The sequence below is a fragment of the Gavialis gangeticus genome, unplaced genomic scaffold, assembly GCF_001723915.1.
Source record: "Gavialis gangeticus isolate Ggan-Ray unplaced genomic scaffold, GavGan_comp1, whole genome shotgun sequence".
NCBI classification, from domain to species: domain Eukaryota; kingdom Metazoa; phylum Chordata; order Crocodylia; family Gavialidae; genus Gavialis; species Gavialis gangeticus.
In genome coordinates, this window is record NW_017728992.1 from 100,769,313 (window position 1) to 100,789,672 (window position 20,360).

At 42.8% G+C, this 20,360-nt stretch overlaps 1 protein-coding gene across 2 annotated transcripts in view; it reads right to left on the minus strand.

Annotated features, from left to right (window-relative positions):
* TMEM241 (transmembrane protein 241) overlaps positions 1-20,360 on the minus strand; it is a 93,104-nt gene that overhangs the window by 54,943 nt on the left and 17,801 nt on the right. The window contains exons 3-6 of one of the 2 annotated variants that reach the window (XM_019526267.1): positions 18,203-18,280; positions 10,034-10,115; positions 5,334-5,411; positions 1,237-1,259 (exon numbers count right to left, since the gene is read on the minus strand). In XM_019526267.1, coding sequence (XP_019381812.1) covers positions 1,237-1,259; positions 5,334-5,411; positions 10,034-10,115; positions 18,203-18,280 — 261 coding nt within the window. Of the gene's footprint in view, positions 1-1,236; positions 1,263-5,333; positions 5,412-10,033; positions 10,116-18,202; positions 18,281-20,360 lie in introns of both variants that reach the window. The other variant, XM_019526260.1, reaches the window with a different exon arrangement.

The following is a 20,360-nucleotide window of genomic DNA, read 5'->3' on the forward strand; positions in this document are numbered from 1 at the left end:
AGCCCTAATGTCTATGAAATCTATGAAATCAAGTCTGCTTCAACGCACTTTAATTACAGCATGTCAGAGCAGTCTTGATGCATGTGTACAGGCTCCCAAGGTGACCGAGGAAAGCCTTTAGCATGAGTCTGCAGCAAGACTCAAATTCATCTCTTCAAATCAATGGTTTTCAATCAGGGTCCTGCAACACTGAAAGGTGCCTCAAGAGCTTTTCAGAGGTGCCACGCAATGGGTGCTGCCAGCAGTGTAACAGGGTGAAACAGCCCCATGTGCTTTGTGTGGAACCAGACAGGAAACACCTGCAGCAAGAGCATGTACTCCTGCCTGAATCTGGGTAATCCAAAAAACCTAAAAACAGGCAGGAGTGATAAGTAGGGATCCTAGTTTTGTGTTCACAATGGAAAAATGGAATTTGCATTTTACCTGCAACCTACCGAAAGTGTGGCAGCATCCCGTGATACCATTTCTGCTCTTATTTTTCCTGTAGGTTTTTGCCCCTCAGCCAATCAGCAGCACGGGGAGGGGAAAGGGCACTGCTGATTGTTTGAGAGGAAAGAACCACAGCAAAAAGAGAGCAGAAATGGGTATCTAAGGCTCAAGAAAACCCCCTGTGCTGCTCCCTTACAGTGCAGAGAACAACTAAATTTGCAGTATGTGGCTCATCTAACCGTGGCCATAGTGGCTACTTCAGTCTTTCAAGACATTGGGGAAAGGAGAGAATACCTAGCTTTTTGAGTGAGTGAGGGTGTTTTCTCTATTTCTCACTCTCTTATAGAGAATTATAGCTCAGATTCTGCCAGTTAAGGTAAATAAGGGTGGTAGAACTGGGAGCTTTTTTTTGAAAGAACATTCTTGTTCATTCTTCACCACTCTAAAGCTTCATTCTTTTTCTTTTTTTAGGATTGTTTGGAAACTTAAGCATGAAACCTACTTTCTTTCCAAAGACATTTTTTCTCCATGCAATGAATTGTTATTCATGAACTTTGGCCTTTTGGCTTTTTTTTTTTAACAAAGAAAAAATATCTATGCCAGTAAATTGTTTTAAAATAATGAATATATGCAAGAAGAGATTTAATGGTGTAAATGTAGCAGCTTGGGGCTAATGTCCACAGTAATGTTTCTTAAACTCTTCATTATTTTCATGTTCCATTACCTGAAGCATCTACAGAAAGCAGTCAAGACAAGACAATTCTCCACATCTGAATAGCTTAGGGAAGAAGAAAAAATAAAACTTACCTACAGATTTTTAGGAAAGAGGCCTGCTGCATAAAAAGAAAGAAAGTGTTATAAATGTTTCATCACTGAAAGACTTCTTGTGTGTTAAGATGGAAGATAAATTACAAATACTTTTTAAGTCACTCTAATATTGTGACAAAAGAGAGCAAAATGTCTGAAATCATAATAAAATAAGTTTTATGACAGTCTCCCAAAAGGCAAACAAAACCACTGTAGTTGATGCTCAACTGTTGCCCAACAGGCAAACAACATTAAACAGACAATTGCTTCTACCTAGGAAGCTCCATTTGGAAGAGAATGATCACAGGGTGGCCTAAACCAGTCAGTGGCACTCAGACCTTTTTCCTAATGAGAAAAATAAACAACAGTGCACAAACTCTGGCAAATCAAATGTAAAACTGTAATAAAACAAATTAGGAAGGAATTTGAGGAGAAACTTGCTAGAGACATAAAAGGTAACAATGAAAATATTATTAAGTACATAGAAGCTGAAAATCTGCCTGGGGGTAAAGCGGGCCTTTGGGTGATCAGAGTGCAAGGGGAATGCTAAAGGATAACAGGGCCACTGTCAAGAAACTTAATGTATTCTTTGCATATGTCTTCACTGTAGAAGATCTTAGGGAGATTCCCTCACCAGATCCACTTCTCTCTAGGGACAAGTCTGACAAGTTGGCACAAACTGAGGTTTCAGTAGATGAGGTTGTAGAGGAAATTGAGAAACTAAACGGTAGCAAATCACCAGGACTTGATGGCATTCACCCTAGAGTCCTGAAGCAGCTCAGCTAGGAAACTGCTAAACTCCTACCTACAGTACACAACCTATCACTAAAAACAGCCTCTATACCAGAGTATTGGAAGGTTGCCAATGTGACTCCAATATTGAAAAAGAGCTCTAGAGGGGAACTACAGGCTGATGAGTCTTTTGTTTCTGGAAAACTGGTAGGAATAATAATTTTTTTAAAAATTGTTCAGCACATGGATGATTGTGACATGCTGGGGAAGAATCAGCATGGTTTTCTCAAAGGGAAATCATGCTTCAACTACCTCCTAGAGTTCTTTGAGGGTGTCAATAAGCTTTTGGATCAAGGTTATCCAGTTGACATAGCATACTGGGACTTCCAAATGGCCTTTCACAAAGTCCCCCATCAAAGGCTCTTAATTAAGTTGGGCAGTCACAGGATTACAGGGAGGATCCACTTGTGCATTAGAAACTGACTTAAGCACAGAAAACAAAAAGTAAGTACAAGTGGTCAGTTTTCAGGACAGGAAGAAGTAAACAGCAAGGTCCCCCAGGGATCTATATTGGGACCAGAGCTGTTTAACATATTCATAAATGGTCTGGAAAAATAGGTGGCAGATGACAAACCATTATTCAAAGTGATGAAGACCAAGGTGGATTGTGAGGAGCTACAGAAGGTTCTTGTACTATGGAGTAAATGGGCAACTAAGTGGCAGATACAATTCAGTGAAGATTAGTGCAAAGTGATGCACATGAGGAAAAAAATTATCCGAAGTATACCTACACTACGATGGGCTTTACATAGCTGTTACCACACAGAAAAGAGATCTGGGAATCATTGTGGACACTGTGCCAAAAACATTCCCTCAGTCCTCAGCAGCCATGGAAAAGGCAAACAGAATGTTATAGGGTTAAAGGTTGCAGCCGTGTTGGTCTAAAAGCAAAAGCAGTCAGTGTGGTAGAGGCAATATCTTTCATTAGACCAACCAGATAGTTGCAAAAAAAATTCTTTGAGCAAAATGTTAGGAGTTAAGAAGGGGATTGTAAACAAAACAGAAAATATCATTATGGTCCCTTATAAATTCATGGTGCACACCTTGAATACTGTGCCCAATTTTGATCCCCACCCCTGATAAAGGATATAAAAGAACTAGAGAAGGAACATAGAAGGGCAATAAGGATGATTAGTGGTATAGAGGGACTTTCACTTGAGAAGAAACTAAACAGGCTAGACCTATTCAGTTTAAAAAAAGAGATGCTTGAGGGGGGACATAAAGGTTTACAAAATACTAAATGGTGAAGATAAAGTAAATAGGGATTTACTATTCACCATCTCACAATACAAAAACTAGTGGGTCATAAAATGAAACTAGTAGGTAGTCGGTTTAAAACTAACAAAAGGAAGTTCTTTATCACACAGCATGTCATTATAGAACTCATTGCCACCAGGTGTTGTTTAACCTGATACTTCAGCCAGATTTAAAAAAAAACCGGGGGGGATTGGACAAATTCTTGGAGGAAAGGAGCATTGATAGTTATTAAAAATGGGAGTTAGGGGTACAGCCTCTGAACTAGAACTGCTGAGACCTTAAATGCTGGAGGCTGCAAGTAGGAGAAAAACGGGAAAATCCTGGTCATACCCTGTACACTCTCACTTTCAGCATCCACTCTCTGCCATTGTGACACATGATACTGGGCAAGATGGAGCTGAGGTGCGACACAGTAAATGGTAGTTCTTATGTTCTTCCAGCCCCCATGGGCCAGATAAGTGGTGCAGGCCCAGTTCCTGGGGCAGATTCTTCATGGGATCAACATACCTGGATTGAGCTTCACAATGCCTTGACTTGGCCCCACCTGCCTGGATTAGGCTCCACGCTGCCTCTTACCACCCCAGCCCTGCACACCTGATTTGACACGCAGGACCATGCTATCTGGACCACTGGGCTTCCCACAAGTCTGGAAATGTGGCCGCAGGGGAACGGCAATTAATGCTACCACCACTCCCCTGCCATCAAATTTCTGGACCCATGGGGAGCCTAGTGGGGTAAATGAAATGGCTCAACAGGCCAGATCTGGTCCATGGGGTTCAGCACCCCCAGCTTGAAATTTCAAAGTTATTTTTCATCCTATAACCAAAAGAAAAACAGGAATTTCAAACCTTGGCTTAATTTTTATCTTGAACTCAGTCAAAATTCTGGATGTTCTATAGCACCGAGACATATTTTACTAATCAAATTATGGAGCTTCATGGCGTGGACACACACAACACATTTACCCCAGAGTATTTTTAATTTACTCTGGCAATAAAAAGGGGAGTATACATGACACCCATCATTTATTCCAGAAGAAATTCCATTCTCTGGAGTAAATTTACTTCTGAAGAAGTCAAAAGTAAATATCTACCAGAGAAAGTTACTCTGGTCTACCTGTCATGTATTTGCTACCTGTATTTCATTCTGAAGTTAACTATTTGCTCAATACAAACCTAGTGGTCAGACACTATAAATGCATGTACTTCAGGCAGCCAGCTGGTAAGAACTGGCCATATGTCTATTTCTTACTACAGAGTAAATTTAATGAGGAGTAAAATACAGGACAAATTACTCTAGAGTAAACATACTGTGTCTGTACCATCCATTTATTAGTAGCACCCAGCACTCCCTTTTTGTCTTTGATTACACATACTACAGATGTAATGAATGAAAAATCCCTTTAACAATAGGCCACATTAGAGGAGTCTGCCTTCTGTTATGTTTTCCAGTGTCATCATACACAGCAGCTCTCTAGCTGGAAAACCAGAAAAAAATCAGTCTGACATCTTACCAGTGCACCTCACAAAGAGTAAATTCAACCCTGTTAACATACACAGGAATTTTTCTTCTGACTCTAGTTGAGGTTGGATCAGATTTAAAAATTGTGTTTTCTTAAAATGTTTTTTCCCCAAATCGTGGTGAGCTGTCATCTACACTAACACAATTTGTTAAATTACTACAGGTGCTATAATGGCAGGATCTAAGGGTCCAATCCTCTTCCCTTTAAGGTTAAAGAATCAAGCTGTTACATCTGACATTAAGAGGAGGAGATTTTCATTTTCAAAAGGAATAAGTCAGCAGGACCAAATCAGTCTTAAATACACAGCTCAAACCATCAATGTAGCTTCAAAGTTCTCGCCACATCAAGAAAAAGGTCAATAACTGGATATCTGCCAGCAGTAGATGCTCTCTCTGGGATTCATTAGTGACTGGCAACCATAGCACAGCTAGGAAAGCATGCAGTACTAATTATATGTTAAAAGAACCAAAGCATCTTGTTACAGTGCAATTACATTATGAGACCTGGCCTTTCACATATTGATTACCTCTTTCTGCACAAGCTTCTGGAATCCACAGGTAACAACTTCAGCTGCATTGTGTACAGTAAGGAACACAGGAATTGACTGCCATAGAAAAGATAAATGATGATCTAAATTAGCACCTTAATTCACTACACTCAGCCATTTTTAGTCATTTTCCCATTCCTGTCTATTGATATAAAACTTGGGTGCTACTTATAGTGTGCTCAGTTACACCATAGGAAAGAGTTTTACAGCTTGTCCGTGTCTTTGAGGAGAGCTGCCACAGAGTAGGAGAGAGGTACGTAATGGTTAACCCCCAAGCAGTACTGGGATGATGCCTATGAACCCAACGGTGACCAAGGGCCTCTGGCTGCTATCACAATATGTTTCTTAATGACTCAGACTACAGAGCTAATGTGCTGGGCTCTCTCAACTTCAAATGTGATCAATTAGAATTGCATTAAACTTAGTGAAACTCAGACCTGAGGTATCTCAAATAGACAGCCAAAGCCTAAGGCAACCTAAATCTCCTGAGGACTGTTCTCCTGTCTAGGGGAAATACTTATTTCCCTCACATGAATATAAACACAAGTTCATTTTTTCAAGATCCTCAGATGATAGATAAGCACCAAATATATCTTTGGTTTTACTTCGCAAAGAAGCCAAAAATCTGTGTGTCTGGATTTTGTTTTTCTTTCATGCATAGCTGGACATATTATCATTGCTAAAGCATTTCTCATTATAAATGACAATTCAGATGGAGCTACAAATGTAACATATATGCAATCGCAATGATAATTTTAGATGCCTTTAAACTAGCCATAAAATGGGTTAGGGGGAAAGTGCAGTGAGACAGCAAATTGTCAGCTGCTTTTTCACTGGCACTGTTAACATAACAACAATTCCTGACCCTACAGCTGGACTTTGATTTCTGCAAGCTCAACACAATAAAAGGAAACAGCAGAAATAATGATATACAACAAAAGTTGACACCAAAATTTGCATTCTTCACTCTGTTTTTTTTTCTTGCCTTTTTTTCTTTCTTTCTTCTTTCTTTTTTTGCTGTTGGCTTCTCTTAAAACCAAAAAATCGTTTTGGAGCAAACATTGGCTCCAGTTTGCCCAGCTCAGTTAACCTTCTCCATATGTTTATTGTCTTTGATGCAAATATTTTTAAATTTGTGAGTGGCTTTAATGCTCATGAAAGGAAGGATTTTCTGGCTTGAGCCAGTCAGTGAGACTAGATTCAGTGCAAACTTCCCCACCATATAGTACTAGCAATGCATCTCAGTCCAGACCCAGACAAATTTCTTCCAGTTGCAGGCCCAAAGGCTTCTTGAGCAGGAGGTGCCGCCAGTGCTCTTTTGATGTAAACAAATGTGGATTTCGAGCTCAAACATGTAAATGCTTATGTGCATAAGCTGCTCATAGAAGTGTTTGTAGATTTGGACCCTTGGCTTGGAACATCAAGTTCATTTTACTTGATCAATAAACCTGTTGAATCCAAAGGCCAAATACACTGCTGAAGTGAACAGGCCTCATCCCAGTGGTTTGTTGAATCAATTTTCCTTAATTCAAAGTTGTATGCTTGTTGTGAATTTAGTCACTGATGCCTCCTCCACACAGTACAGGTATTGCACAATTGCCTGACTACCAGACACATGTACAAAGTAGCTATCACAAAATAAAAAGCTCCAATCAGCTATAAAAAAGATCTAAAAAATGTGCTGAGGAAGCTCTTTACCTGTATGTGTAGAAGGGGCCTAAAGCATGTATTTAGGAGCCAACTTCACTCTATATAAGACTCAATACACCAATTAGGGCCCAGGACTCTGTTGAAACTATTCACATGAATAAACTTCTCATACGTTAACTGTTGGAGGATTTGGACCTAAATCCCCATCTGTGCATGTTGCAAAACCCTTGAGTACAACTGGCAGTGTCTCTTATAGGAAGATTTATGGCACAGAGGAAAGATTTAGGGAACCCCCTGCATGTATATGCATCCTCCAACTAGAACTGGGATCTCACCTGTCCTTCCTTCTAGCAGTCCTCACTCTCCTGGATATTCACATGTCCACGAAGTAGGAAACAGGATTACCCAATTCCCATTCAAAAGAGGAGTGGCTGAGTCAAGAGCACAGTGTGGAGGATGCTCTTTCCTCCTCCTCTGTCCCATGGAAAGTAGGCAGGAAAGGCTACACAGCCAGAGACTGCTATTGTTTCTATACAGCCTTTTCTTAAAGAATTGTGGTAAACTTTGGTAGGCAGGAGAAGCCCAGCAAAGCCAAAATGGCATCAACAAAGGTCAGGAGGAGGCAGAGCCAATCTGTAAGCACATGACCTCTTTACAAATTGCACCAATTCCCTGAAGATCACCTAGGCTAGGGACAGAAGTTACACATAAACTGGGTTAAATGAGCAGAAACTGGTTTAAATCTGTAACAGAACATAAGGTCAGTGCACATAAACCAGTTTCAAAATGGCTGAAACCAGTTTGAGATAAACGTGGTTGAATGTAGTATCAGACTAAACTGATTGAGACCAAATTGGTTTATGGAATGTCTGCACCAGACCCCTTCCTGGTTTAAGTTAAACCAGAGCCCCCAGCATCCCAGCTGCTTTGCAGCCCTGGGCAGGGTGTGCAGAGATGCCAACCCCCCCTTAGGTGAAGGGGGCAGGGAAAAGGTTTATTTCCCCTCCCTCCCATCCCATCAGCACAGACCTGCCTGGCATTTCTCCGCTTGCTGCTCCAGCAGCAGAGGCGTAGCCAGCCCCAGGAGTAGCCTCAAGTGAATTGGCCACGGAGGGGGCTTAATTCCCCCCTCCCTGTCTCACTGGCACAGACCCAAGCTGGGGTCCACCTGGTGTTCCTCCCTGGCTGCTGCAGTGGCAGGGGTGGGGGCATGGTCAGATGCTAACTGGCATGGTCCCCAGAGGCAAAGGGGGCAGAAAAGAGGTTTAGTCCTCCCTCCACTGCCTCTGCCCCCAGGGAACTGCAGCTGGGGTCTGCCAGCCACAACTGCTACCTCTGCTGATCCCTCTCTGCATGGGGTGAACAGTGGAATAAGCTCCCTCCATCAGATGCTGGAGGGAGGGGGACATAACGCCCCCCTGCTCCCCTTGTCTAAGGGGCCCCTGCTGCTGGAGTGGCGAGGGGGCAGGGACCCTGACGGGGGCAGCAACCCCTCTCATGGTTTCCTGGGAGTGCAAGCCTCTTCCCAGAGGTGGGACTGAGCTGTGGGTGGGGGTAGAAGTGGGCCAGGCAGACTGCACAGACTGCGTGGGGCTTAGGCTTACTTCGCCCCCTCCCTCTGGCATCTGGCAGAGGGGGCAGGGAAGGAGCTTATTCTGCTGCTCGCCCCGCTCAGGGAACAATCAGCTGAGGCAGCAGTTGGGACTGGCAGACTCTGGCAGCAGTCCCCCAGTGGTAGAGCAGGGAATACACCCCCTTCACTTCAGGGGGCCATCCCGCCAGTGTCTAGCCATGCCCCCATCCCTGTTGTTGCAGCAGCGAGGGGGAAGCACCAGGCAGATCCTAGCTTGGCTCTGTGCCAGTGGGACAGGGAGAGGGGAATTAAACCCCTTCCGTGGCCAATTTACTTGAGGCTACTGCTGGGGCTGGACATGCCCTCCCTGCAGCTGAGGGCTGCTCTAGCACCAACTGGCTTGTGGCCTGAGCTACTGCAGGCATGTGCCGGCCTTTCCTGAGTCAAGAGGGAATGTCAATTCACTTGCAAATTGGTTCAATCTAGGCAGATTAGACTAACCTGCAAAGATTGAATCAATTCAGGCTCTGGCTTTTTGAACGTCTGTCCCTAGCCCTAGGGTTTGATGTCTGACATACAGCCTCTGCCACAGGTGTAGGGAAGCTCTGCTTCCTTCCCCCAGTGCATAATATAATGAGTCTGAGGAAGGATCAGTGCTGGCAGCTCTTCACAGAGATCTCCCTCTTAGCTCTTCTTGGGTTTTAATGTACTTTATATGTGCCAACTTGGAGATGGAAAATGTGCGACCTGAGTTTAGACTGGGACATACTGGCAAAACTGATAGAGGAAGCCAGCACAGCATCTGATCTTGATGACTGGACAGTCAATATAAAATGTTACCATTTTTTAAGTAAGGCCATAATATTATTAAGAAATAAAATTATGCAAGGCAATGTAAATTAATGATATTCAACATTCCTGAAAGCATATTTGACCTCCCTCACACCCATGTGGGTTATTCTGATTTAAACCACCCATTCTTATCAATCTATTCACCCTCTTAATCTCTTCCCAAACAAAACTTGCATCTTATTTATACAAATCCCATAAAAAGGTCAAAACTGTAAAACTACAGTAAAAGAGAAGCAGCCTTTTCCTAATAACCCTTTTCTACTGACGTCTTTGTATATTCTGTTTTTACACTTCACAGCAGAGAAAAACAATTACAAAAAATCACAATTAGCAACTCCTTTAGCAATGTCACTGTTTGCATCTGACAGACTGCTCACATTCTCTTCTACAAGGTGCTGACTAGTTCAGGGAGATGGTTAGTATTGTCACTTATCCCTGAAATCAGTGAGAGTTGCAATTGCTTGACAATTCTGCTCCATGTCTTTCCTTTCTAGTAAGGTACTTTATCTATGCTACCTAGATAGTATAAAAACTTGACTTGAAGAAAATGTTCTTTATTTAATATACAGCACCGGGAATTAATTTTCATTTGTGCATTTCTTACCAATCTAGACAAAGCCCTGGAACCTGCATAGATAATGCCAACAAAAAATGCTGAAGCAGGAAGCCATGACAGTATATCAGACCTGCAAAAATAATTAAAAATGCCATTACTTTATTACATTCCACTTATGAAGAGCCACCAGTAGCAGTTGCTTACAGTTGACAGAACAGGAGGTATTTTGCAATAAAAGCTAAACATATTAAATTCATTATTCAAATGTTTCTCCTATTTATTAAGAATATTTCTGAAACATGGAAGAACCACTTAATTATCTAACCCCTATTTCTTTTTTACTGAACTATCAGTCGTACTACCTCTTGTGCTCTCCACTCTGGAAACTGGTTTAACCTCTACTTGCAGCAATTGCTCCTATTGGTTTTAATAGAAACTTTCATTTCAGTTGGCATTACTGATGCTCAGTGGAAGTTAGGAGGAGCTGACAGTTGAAGGAATAGAATGGCATATGTGTGTGCATGCATGCACACACACTCAAATACTCATTTAAGTCTGCAAATATATTCCTCTCAAAGTTCACATTGTCCCTGTGGGATCCTGTCTCCTGAGATTTCATAATGATAACCCTTTGACTAAACCAGCATCCTGGAGGCAGTGTAACTATTCACAGGACTAAATGAAGTAATTTGAGCTCAATCTATTTTTTCCATACTCGTGATTTTTGCAAAGAGCTGTTTCAGCTTTGAGAAAAATGCTTCAAATTTTGTTCTTTTCCTTTATAGAGGTCAGAGAAGAGAAAAAGCACCAGCCAGATGGCTTCAGTGGGTGCATCTACACATGCAATTAGTGTGCCTCTATAAACTCCAGCACAGTTCATGGCAGAGTCAGCTGCTCCCAAGAGTAGTGTCTTTATGTGTGCCCATGCCTACAAAAGTTTGAGCCAAGGTGGAGCAGCTCTGGGCTGGTAGCAGGCTTGGGAAGGGTCAGCCCCTGGCTCTGGGTAGTGGCATCAGGCAACAGGCTATGGTACAAGAGTGCCCAAAGTGCTAAGCCATGTGGCTCACCCCCTGAGCCTGCTGCTAGCCCAGGGCTGCTCCACCGTGGCTCAATCTGCTGCAGTCCCAGTCACCGTCTGCATGTGCTTTCTGCACAGTAAATGACTCTAACATAAGATAGTACTGTTGGGGACAGTACTATCTCATGGTAGAGTTAATTTACTGCACCTTAAAGCCTGCACACATGTAAATAGTGATGCTTTACCACAGAGTTAAATCAACTCTGCAGTAAAGCGCATGTGTAGATGCACCCAGTGGGTTTTGGATTAAACCCAAGAGATCATGAAGTCCCCCAAAATATTTTTCAAAAGTTGAGACTCCTATGTTTTTTCAAACAGTTCAGATACTATGGTACACTCCCCTGATTTTGCATTATGTTCAGAACTTGGGTATGAGAGTGCAATTAAAATACCACTACTTCAACACATTCCAGAAAGAAGAAGAACAACAACAAACCTCCACTGAAAAGTGTACGACTAAAAAGATCTGAATGAAGAAACATGCCCAAAGATTTATGCAAATACAATGGAGCAAAAGAAAACAGTAACAATCATATTTAATTTCCTGCTGGAAACTTGGCTTTCATAACTGCATGCTTTTTAAGACACTTGACTGAAAACCCAAGAGATTTAAAAATGACAGAAATCCCAAGGCCTTCTTGTTTAAACTAAAATTAGCTTTAGTTTACTGGATAAGCCAGGATAATTTTTATAGCAATTATGTGCCTTTTAAGGCTACTGACTTCAGCTGGAATTTTGTCTGCATTAAGATCAAAAACAACCAGAGTATACTACCAACCAGTCCACATCATCAGCACACCAAAACCAAACAATGCCAATAGAATTGCAATAACTTAGGAGAATAAAAAGCCCATAGCTCTAGAAATCAGTCTCTACTTGGACCATTAAAATGACCCCCCTTGACTGTGATCTGAAGTTCCAGGAATCTGAGCCATGTGTAAATCTTCAATGCAGTCATACAAAAGGCAATGGAAACAGATTTCAGATGTTGTTCCCATGATATAAAAGTAGACTTCTCTGATGCCAAGAGCGAATTTCAGGATGGGAAAAGAATGCCTGACTGTTGGCTGTAATATTTCCTCACCAGTCAGCACTCCTGTGTGCAGGCCAATTAATACTATCATTTTTGCTAATATAACTGGTAGCAGAACATAACGATGTGCAGATAAGGGAATAAAGTGCTATAGTGAAAGAGTAGTGTAAGGGTGAAGTTGTAGCCATGATGGGCCAGAAATTATGTGAGAGGCAAGGATTTCTTAGGGTGATATCTTTTATTGGACCAACTGTATAGTTAGGATAGTACTACACAAGCTTTCAAATGTGAGACATTCTTTGTCAGGTCTCAGAATAAAAGGGGAAACACTGTCTGGCTTGTAAGGCTTGATGCAAATTCCACTGAAGTCAATGAAAATACTTTCATTAACTTCAATAGGGATGAAACCGTTAGGCCCAGATCTTCAAAGGCACTTTTATAGGTGTTGCAATGCCTAATTCCTAGGTGCCCCGTTACCTGGTGGAACTCTCAGTCCTGTGTTAGGCAATCAGCCTCCCCACGCAATGCTAGGGGAGAATAAGGCACTTACAGAAGCATTTCTCCAAAGCCAGCTGAGTGGGGAGCCACATAAGTTAACCAAGCATGAAATGCAAAGGAAAGGGACAAAGCTTAGGTGTCTTCTCTGACCCAGCACTTCCCCTCACCTGAGCCATGAGCCCTCTCCTGAAGCTATGCAACCAAGCCAAGGCAGCCACTTAGATAGTTCATTATTTGTTTTCCTCTCCTATTTGTGAAAAGCCAGAGACTGAAAGCCAGAATAGCCAATGGCCTCAATGGTTAAGGCACTTACCTCTGTTGGATGTGGAGGAAAGACCTAAATCCACATGCTATGCACGTGATCTGACTAACAAGCAGTTGGTATCCTGGGATGCATCTCTTTCAGTCCCTCCTGTTGGAGATGCTCCACTTTAAAAAAATATATTTACAAGGCCACAGAGAGTAAGAGAAAGGCCGACATCACAGCCCCCAGAGTCAGGGCCACTCACTGAAAATATAGGAGACCAACTTTCAAATTCCTGTTCTAGTTAATACAATTATTTACACATGCAGTGGAACAGCTCCAACTGGAGATACCAAGAGCCTCAGCCCAGAATAACCTACAAATCCCTAGAGGGTCTAGGCACTCATCAGGGACTCAGAAGACTTAAATTCAAATCCCTGGTCCAAATCAAGAACACACACATTTTAAACCCACATCTTAGGTGAGTGCATTATATACCCAGAGTACATGTTAACCATCCCACTGTTAACTGGCCATCCGTGTGAGGAAGAAAAATAACACCTAGTCTGAGAATCCCACTCAGGAGCTTTGGTTGGTGATAAGGCCCTGAGATGCTTGCTTGCTGTGGGGAGGCATCAATGCTTAGGAAACTTTAGCACAAACTGAGCAGCAGAACTTTAGGCTACATCTATACACTAAACTTACCCCACCCATCAGCAGCACCCTGTGACACCATGCACTTTTCTAGGCAGGCTGCCTCCTAACTAGAAAGCAGTGCCACACTGCTTCTATGGCTAGGGACAGACATCACACATAAACCAGTTTAAGTAATCAGAAACTGGTTTAAGCCTGTAACAGAACAGATGTTCAGTGCACATAAACCAGTTTGAAAATGGCTGAAACTGGTTTGAAATAAACATGGTTCAATGTAGTATCAGACTTAATTGATTTTGATCAAACTAGTTTATGCAATGTCTGTCCTAGACCCCTTCCTGTTTCAAGATAAACCAAATTCCCCCAATAGCCCGACATGCTCTCTGGGCTCTGCTCTACAGCAGAGCTGGCCCCTCCTCTCTGCTCCCTGGCTGGAGCTCCGGCAGAGACTGCAGGCATCTGCCTGGCTTCCCCCTGCTCCCCAGCTCTCCTTGCACCTAAGCAAGGATTCCCCCTCCCCCTCTGCCTTACACAGACACCTCTCAGCATTAGCTAGCATACCACATACTGGCTACAGTGTTTGCTGTGGTAGCTCCTTCCTTCCTTGGAAAGAGCTTGAACTAATGGAAGGAAGCTTTTGTTTTTTGAATGGGGTGATAAACACTGAGTTAGGGGTGATAAACACTGTGTTATCACTGCCTGCTGGGCTGCTCAGGAGGTGGGGGGAACCCCTCCCTAACCAGGCATTCCTTCCCTCAGCTCAGAACTGTGGAAGGGAAGGGAAGGCTGGCCCCCTGGCTTCTAGCCCAAGCCACTGCAGGCATGTGCCTGCATTTCTGGGATGTCTGTACAGTTGCATACCAGTTTAGCTTAGCCAGGTTAGACTACTCTGTAAAGATTGAATCAATTCAGGTTAGGCTTTTTGAATGTCTGTCCCTAGCCTTGTGCAGGTGGGATAATTAGCCGCAGGTGAAATAAGTGGTCTCGTCATTCAGCAATGCTGGTAAGACAAGGTAGTCAGCAGGCAGCAAAGCTAGGCTGCAGATGATGTTTTCTTTGAATGACTACAGTTTGAAGCCCAGAGTACTGCAACACAGTACATACAATACTGGAAGTACTAAGGAGATGTTATACACCATTCCATGAGAAGGAATATCTCCAGTTCTCCTAACTGCTTCTTCCTGGTCTAACTTCTACTGAAAATTACAGCCAGTATAGGTGCACGGATAGAGATTTTGGGGGCCAATACCGATAGCCAATATTTAAGGAGGCATATCAGCTGATATCGATCTGATACAGCTGCCATCAGGTGGTAAGTCCAGTGTGGTGGAAGGGGAGAGGGGAAGGGAGCATGGGGGGCAGATCAATGCCCCCCATGGTGAGGGAGGGGGCAGGTGCTGCCCAGCCAGGGTGGGGGGGGGACATGGGACAGAGGCGTGCCTTGTGGGATGGGGGCAGCTCCTGCTGCTGTTTGCACCCCAGGAGGGTGGAGGCAGTGGGGCATGTGCCCCCAGGTATGTGTGGCACAGGGTGGGCAGCAGCTGGGGGGTGGAGCCAGAGCCGGCACTGTATGGGGCTGTTCTTGGCAGTGGCTGGGATCAGAGCGGGCTGCAACAGTGCTGGAAGCCTGCAGCCACCCCAAATTTCACTGCAGCTTTGCTCCCAGCCCCACACTGCCGCCCAGTGTAGCCCCGGCTGAACACCCTGCCTCCACCCAAACGCCGGGAAAAGCCATGGCTGTGCCGGGCAGTGGGCAGCAATGTAGGGCTGGGAGCAGAGCTGCAGTAAAATTTGAGGTGGCTGCAGCCTCCTCCCAGTGCTGCCCAAGCCCCACCCCCGGCAAGAATAGCCCCATGCAGCACTGGCTCCGGCTCCATCCTGCAACTACAGCCTGCCTTGAGCTGCACAGATCCAGGGGCACAAGCCCCGCCACCCTCCTGGGGTGCAAGCAGCAGCGGAGCTGCCTCCACCTCATGAGCCATGCCTCCATCCCACGCTCCCCTGGCTGGGCAGCGCCTGCCCCTGCCCACTCCCTCACCATGGGGGGCATTGATCTGCCTCCCCAAACCCCTTCCTTCCACCCCCACTTCCGACTTACCAGCTGGAGGCAGCTCTCCATGCCATTGGGCTGCTATTTGATATAGACAATTTTCTTTATATAGGTACTGATCCAATATTGGACCAATGTATTGGTGCATCTCTAACAGCCAGGCTCCTGAAATCAGGAGGAAGGTGAATCAATCCTTCATTTTCGGAGTGGGGCCAGAAAGCAGGTAAAAAAAAATGTGGAGCATCCAGAAAGCTAAAGAAAACTTCCTCTAAGCAACATAGAGCATGGAACTGAGCATGCGTTGTTTTCTTATGAAACTCCTAGTTTGGGGTTTGTTAGTCTTTAATGACAGTATGTAAACCTCCATGTATTAGAAAATTATGAGGTATTTGGAGAGAGAATTCAGATTTGTTCAGGAAGCATTTAAGATCTGTCAGGCAGCTGAAGAAATTGAGAGCCTACACATATGTTAAACTGCTAAAGATGTACATCTTTCCAATACAGAAGTGTTGGAAACTGGATACAGTATTTGTGGCATCTACCCCTACACTTTACACAGAAAAGGCAGATCATTAGGCCAGTATTCTGAAGACAAACATGTTCTTCCAGAATGTATTAATTATACTGGGGGGGGGCATTGTTAGGAAACAGTAGTGAAAGAAAGCTACAGAGGACCACACATCTGTATGAGAGAGATCTGGACTAGGGTCCTAATTTAGCAAAACACTAAAATAGGTGCTAACATTTTAAGCATATTCTCACATTCTTTGCTAAACGGAGACATGCTTAAGCCTGTACTTAAGTGCTCTACTGAAATTTAATCACCAACTATCCCTGATTATTTCACCGACTATCCCTGATTATTTAATTTAGTCATTGACATACAAAATCAATTCCACAAAACGCTAAGCGTCTCAGGGATTGTCGTGCTCAGTTTTCCAAGAGTAGACTACCATCTAGTGGCTCTAATCCTTTATTGCCACGATATAAAAATAGAACGGGTAAAAGGCACACAAGGTTCTTTGGGTGAATCTGATATCTTTTATTAGACCAACTTAAATAGTCAATCTCCTTAATCTACATCTTCACTTACTGCCTATCTTGTATGCATACCAGCCCAGCCTCTGGCTTCTTTACCATTTATTCCATCCAGGAAGAGCACACACCAACTGCTGAAACTTCCTTAGCCTGACAAAGGGTTTTTGAACCCAAAAGTTTGCTTAAAAATTGTTTTCCATCTATTTAAGTTGGTCTAATAAAAGATATCCGATTCACCCAAAGAACCTTGTTTGCTTATGTCCTTAGACCAACATGGCTACAACCTACACCCCTGGAACTGGTAAAAGTAAATTTATAAATCAAACTTTTCTTCATAGAAAATGACTTTTCAACAAACAAAAAATGATGTCCATTTTTTCTTCAAAATTTCTCAAGTTTTCATTGAATTAAAAGAAAAACACATATATAACATTTTCCCCATTTGTTTTTGGTGGTGTTTTTCATCATTTGACAAAAAATGTGTATTTTACAAAGAAAATAAACAACAATAATTTTTTGCTTTCATCAGCTTTTTTTATGGGAAGATATGATTTTCCAACTAGCTCTAGCAATTCCAGAATGAGTTTAGGGCAAAGAGAAATGCCTACATAATAAAAGCTTATTAACAGTACTAGTCATTACACCTCCTACTATCCCCCTGGAGCAAGACTATTAGAGCCGAATCCTATTCCCATTGAAATCAATGAAAACTTTAACCTAAAATATTCCCACTTATCCAAATTACCTACAGGGTCAAATTCTACTACCACTTACTCTGAAATCTCACTAAAATTTGTGCAATTTCATGTAAGTAAAACCAAAATTTGGGCCAGTGCTCATAAAAAAAATTATTCCGTGAAAAACTAGTATATTCAGTTATTTAATATTTTTCTTTTTCATAATGTGCACATGCTTTTTTGTTGAGATTCACTCAACTAATATCGCCATGGAAATTTCACAAGTTGCCCATTTAAATGCAAAAAAAATGTACATCAACTAACCTGCCATGCCATCAGTTATCACTGCTTGCTCTTCATGAAAAACCCTCACGTCACTCATAAGATGCATCCAACTTTTTACTTGGGAGTAGATCTGTGTTCTGGTAATCTATATGGTAATTGCACTCACTGTCTAACTGCCATTAAGTGCAACACAAGGAGTGCATCCCCACATGCAGGGTTGTGCACTTGCAGAGGCAAAAATGGTAGCAGCACAAATTGTGCCACTATTTTTTGCCACAGAGCATGCCCCTGCTCCCACTTTGATGTGGGACAAATTGCTGCTTTGGGCAAACTGCCCTTTCCCTGCTCCTCCTGGCATGCTGGAGGAGCCAGGATGCAACTAAATGAGTAGAGATGCTCTGGCCAGTACCCAGAGTAACTCCCTGGAGGACCAAGCTTCTGTGCCTGCTGGTCTCCTGTTGCATGCACTGCAGCACCAGTGCATGGTTATTTAGGGACACTTACTGTGCATTAGCCTTATAACACTGTTCAGTAGGCTATTAGCATGGTTTTTGCTGTGACACGCTACTGCACAATGTATTAGCCTAATGCACAGTAAGAGTCTCATGACCCACTGCGTCAAAAATAAATGTTAGTTGTGCATTGTGGTGGTCACTGTACCTTGAGCAGATGCTTATCTCTACCCAGCCCAGCTTCCAAGAAATGTGAAGCAGAAGTCCACCAATTAAGGTCTGCCATCTGAAGCAACAAAAAGAAGAAAACCAAAAAGCAGTCACTCTGTTTTGTTCTGTAAATTGAAAGGGAGATATCCTTTGAAATGTACTTTGACACATAGCATGGGGAGGCTTCTGCCATAGCTAACCTTGCACCCCTGATTGTACTACTCCATAAACTGGAATATCACCTTTGAATCTGTTTACCTGGCAACCCTATTATCCTCTCTGGAAATTCCTCCTTGTGATTAACTTTCAACCCCATCATTCCAGTTGCTACCCCCAAATCAAACCAAATAGACTATATAAAGGAAGGAAATGTTCAGGAAATGTTTAGTGTAGTTCAAAAAAGTCCACTGCATTGTAAAGCTAAACCAGTGTAATTTGTGGAACTGTTGTGACCAATGGGGCAGTTTGTTTATTAGTTATATTCATTGTAAAAGACAAAACAAAACAAAAGAACTCCTTTATCGCATGCTGTACTATGGAGTGCAATGCTAGTAAAAAAAACATTCATTCATTGTCCATGGGAACATGAAGAACAATCAATGCAACTTTCCTTTACCTGCTCCAGATGACAAATATACAAATAGTTTAAAAGCTGAGAAAGCCTGATGCTGACTGTGGACGCGATCCTACTTTTGTTCAAGTTAATGAAAAATTCCCATTAACTTTCACAGTACAGGATCAAGTCCTATGGAGAACATTCATCTCTGGTACTGAGGACTAGTATGCTACACGGTGCTGAGTGTCTTCCACTCCTGTAGAAGTTAACGATAGCTCAAGGTCCATGGCCATATGCAAGATAAAGTCTTATATTAGAGAGAGAATGTTTCATGACACACACAACGACAACATTATGGCAGGTTTTCTTTTTTCCTTCCCTATTCACCTGCTGCAAATCTAAAGGGAAAGCATGGTTAGGCTTTATAAATGGTCTTCAAAAACCAACCACATTTAAAAATCAGTATTTACTGACCATTACTGAGATAACTGACACAGAACAGCATTTCCCATGTACTCAATAAAGGAAATAACTGTGGTAACTCAGATATTACATTCTGGTAGCTGCTAGTGAATGCTGACTTCGTAATGCCTACTTACTATTTGTTCTCTGCATATTCACCCAGAAAAAAAAATAGTTTACTAATTTTTGTGCACCTAGAGACCATAGAACAGACTCCTACAGAAAGAATTTATAACTCATTAGGTATAAGAGACCTGATGACCCAAAGGAAAAAAAAAAAAGGAGATTCTCATGGAAATTATTTCTAATGTTCCTTGCAGTCAGTGATCAGTGTGCAATGTAGGCAAGGAAAGAAGAGAGAAAAGATGAACTAGTGGTGCAAGATTTAAAAACATGCATGCCTGCCTTGTATATAAGTCACAAACCTGTACTTAGCAAAAACCCATGAGAGGCAGGTGTTTGACACCAAAGTAGAAGGAGAGGGGGCCCTCCCACATATTTAGCTCAACAACCTAGTGGATAAGGCACTCACCGAATTCCCTCTCCAGCCCTCCTTTTGAAGTTGGCCCTCTGGGCAGCCAAGGTGAGGGAGATGTGAGCACAGTCAGGGGAAAGAGGACAAACCAGAACATGTGTGGCTCAGTGGAATGGATGCTGCTCTGGCAGAGAGAGGTACCTGGGTTCTGGTCTGTGCCCAGAGGTAGATCAAGAATATTGAAAAGGGGATGCAGATGGTCTGTTACATCATCATATATAATACAACATGTTTTTCTCCAGTTAAAAAGAAACTAGAAGCTTTACAAATACAGTAGATTACCCTTTATAGAATCGCTGGTTAATAGAATCAGCCGCTTATTTGAATCAATATGGGGAAACCAAAACCATTTGTATATTATTACATGTAAAAAATTGCTCATATTAGAATCACAATATTCGGTTTTTGGAATCATTTTACAGGAGAAGTCTGGGAATTCTGCAGTATTGTGAGAAGCCCACTGCAGACTGGAAGAGTTCCAGCCTGCAGGGGGCTGGGAGGGAGAGGGAGGAGGGTGGTCAGCCCCAGGCAGCCTGCAGAGCAGCTCCTGCAGGTAAGTTGGAGGGAGAAGGGGGGGCATTGAGCCCCCATAGAGAAGGAGGG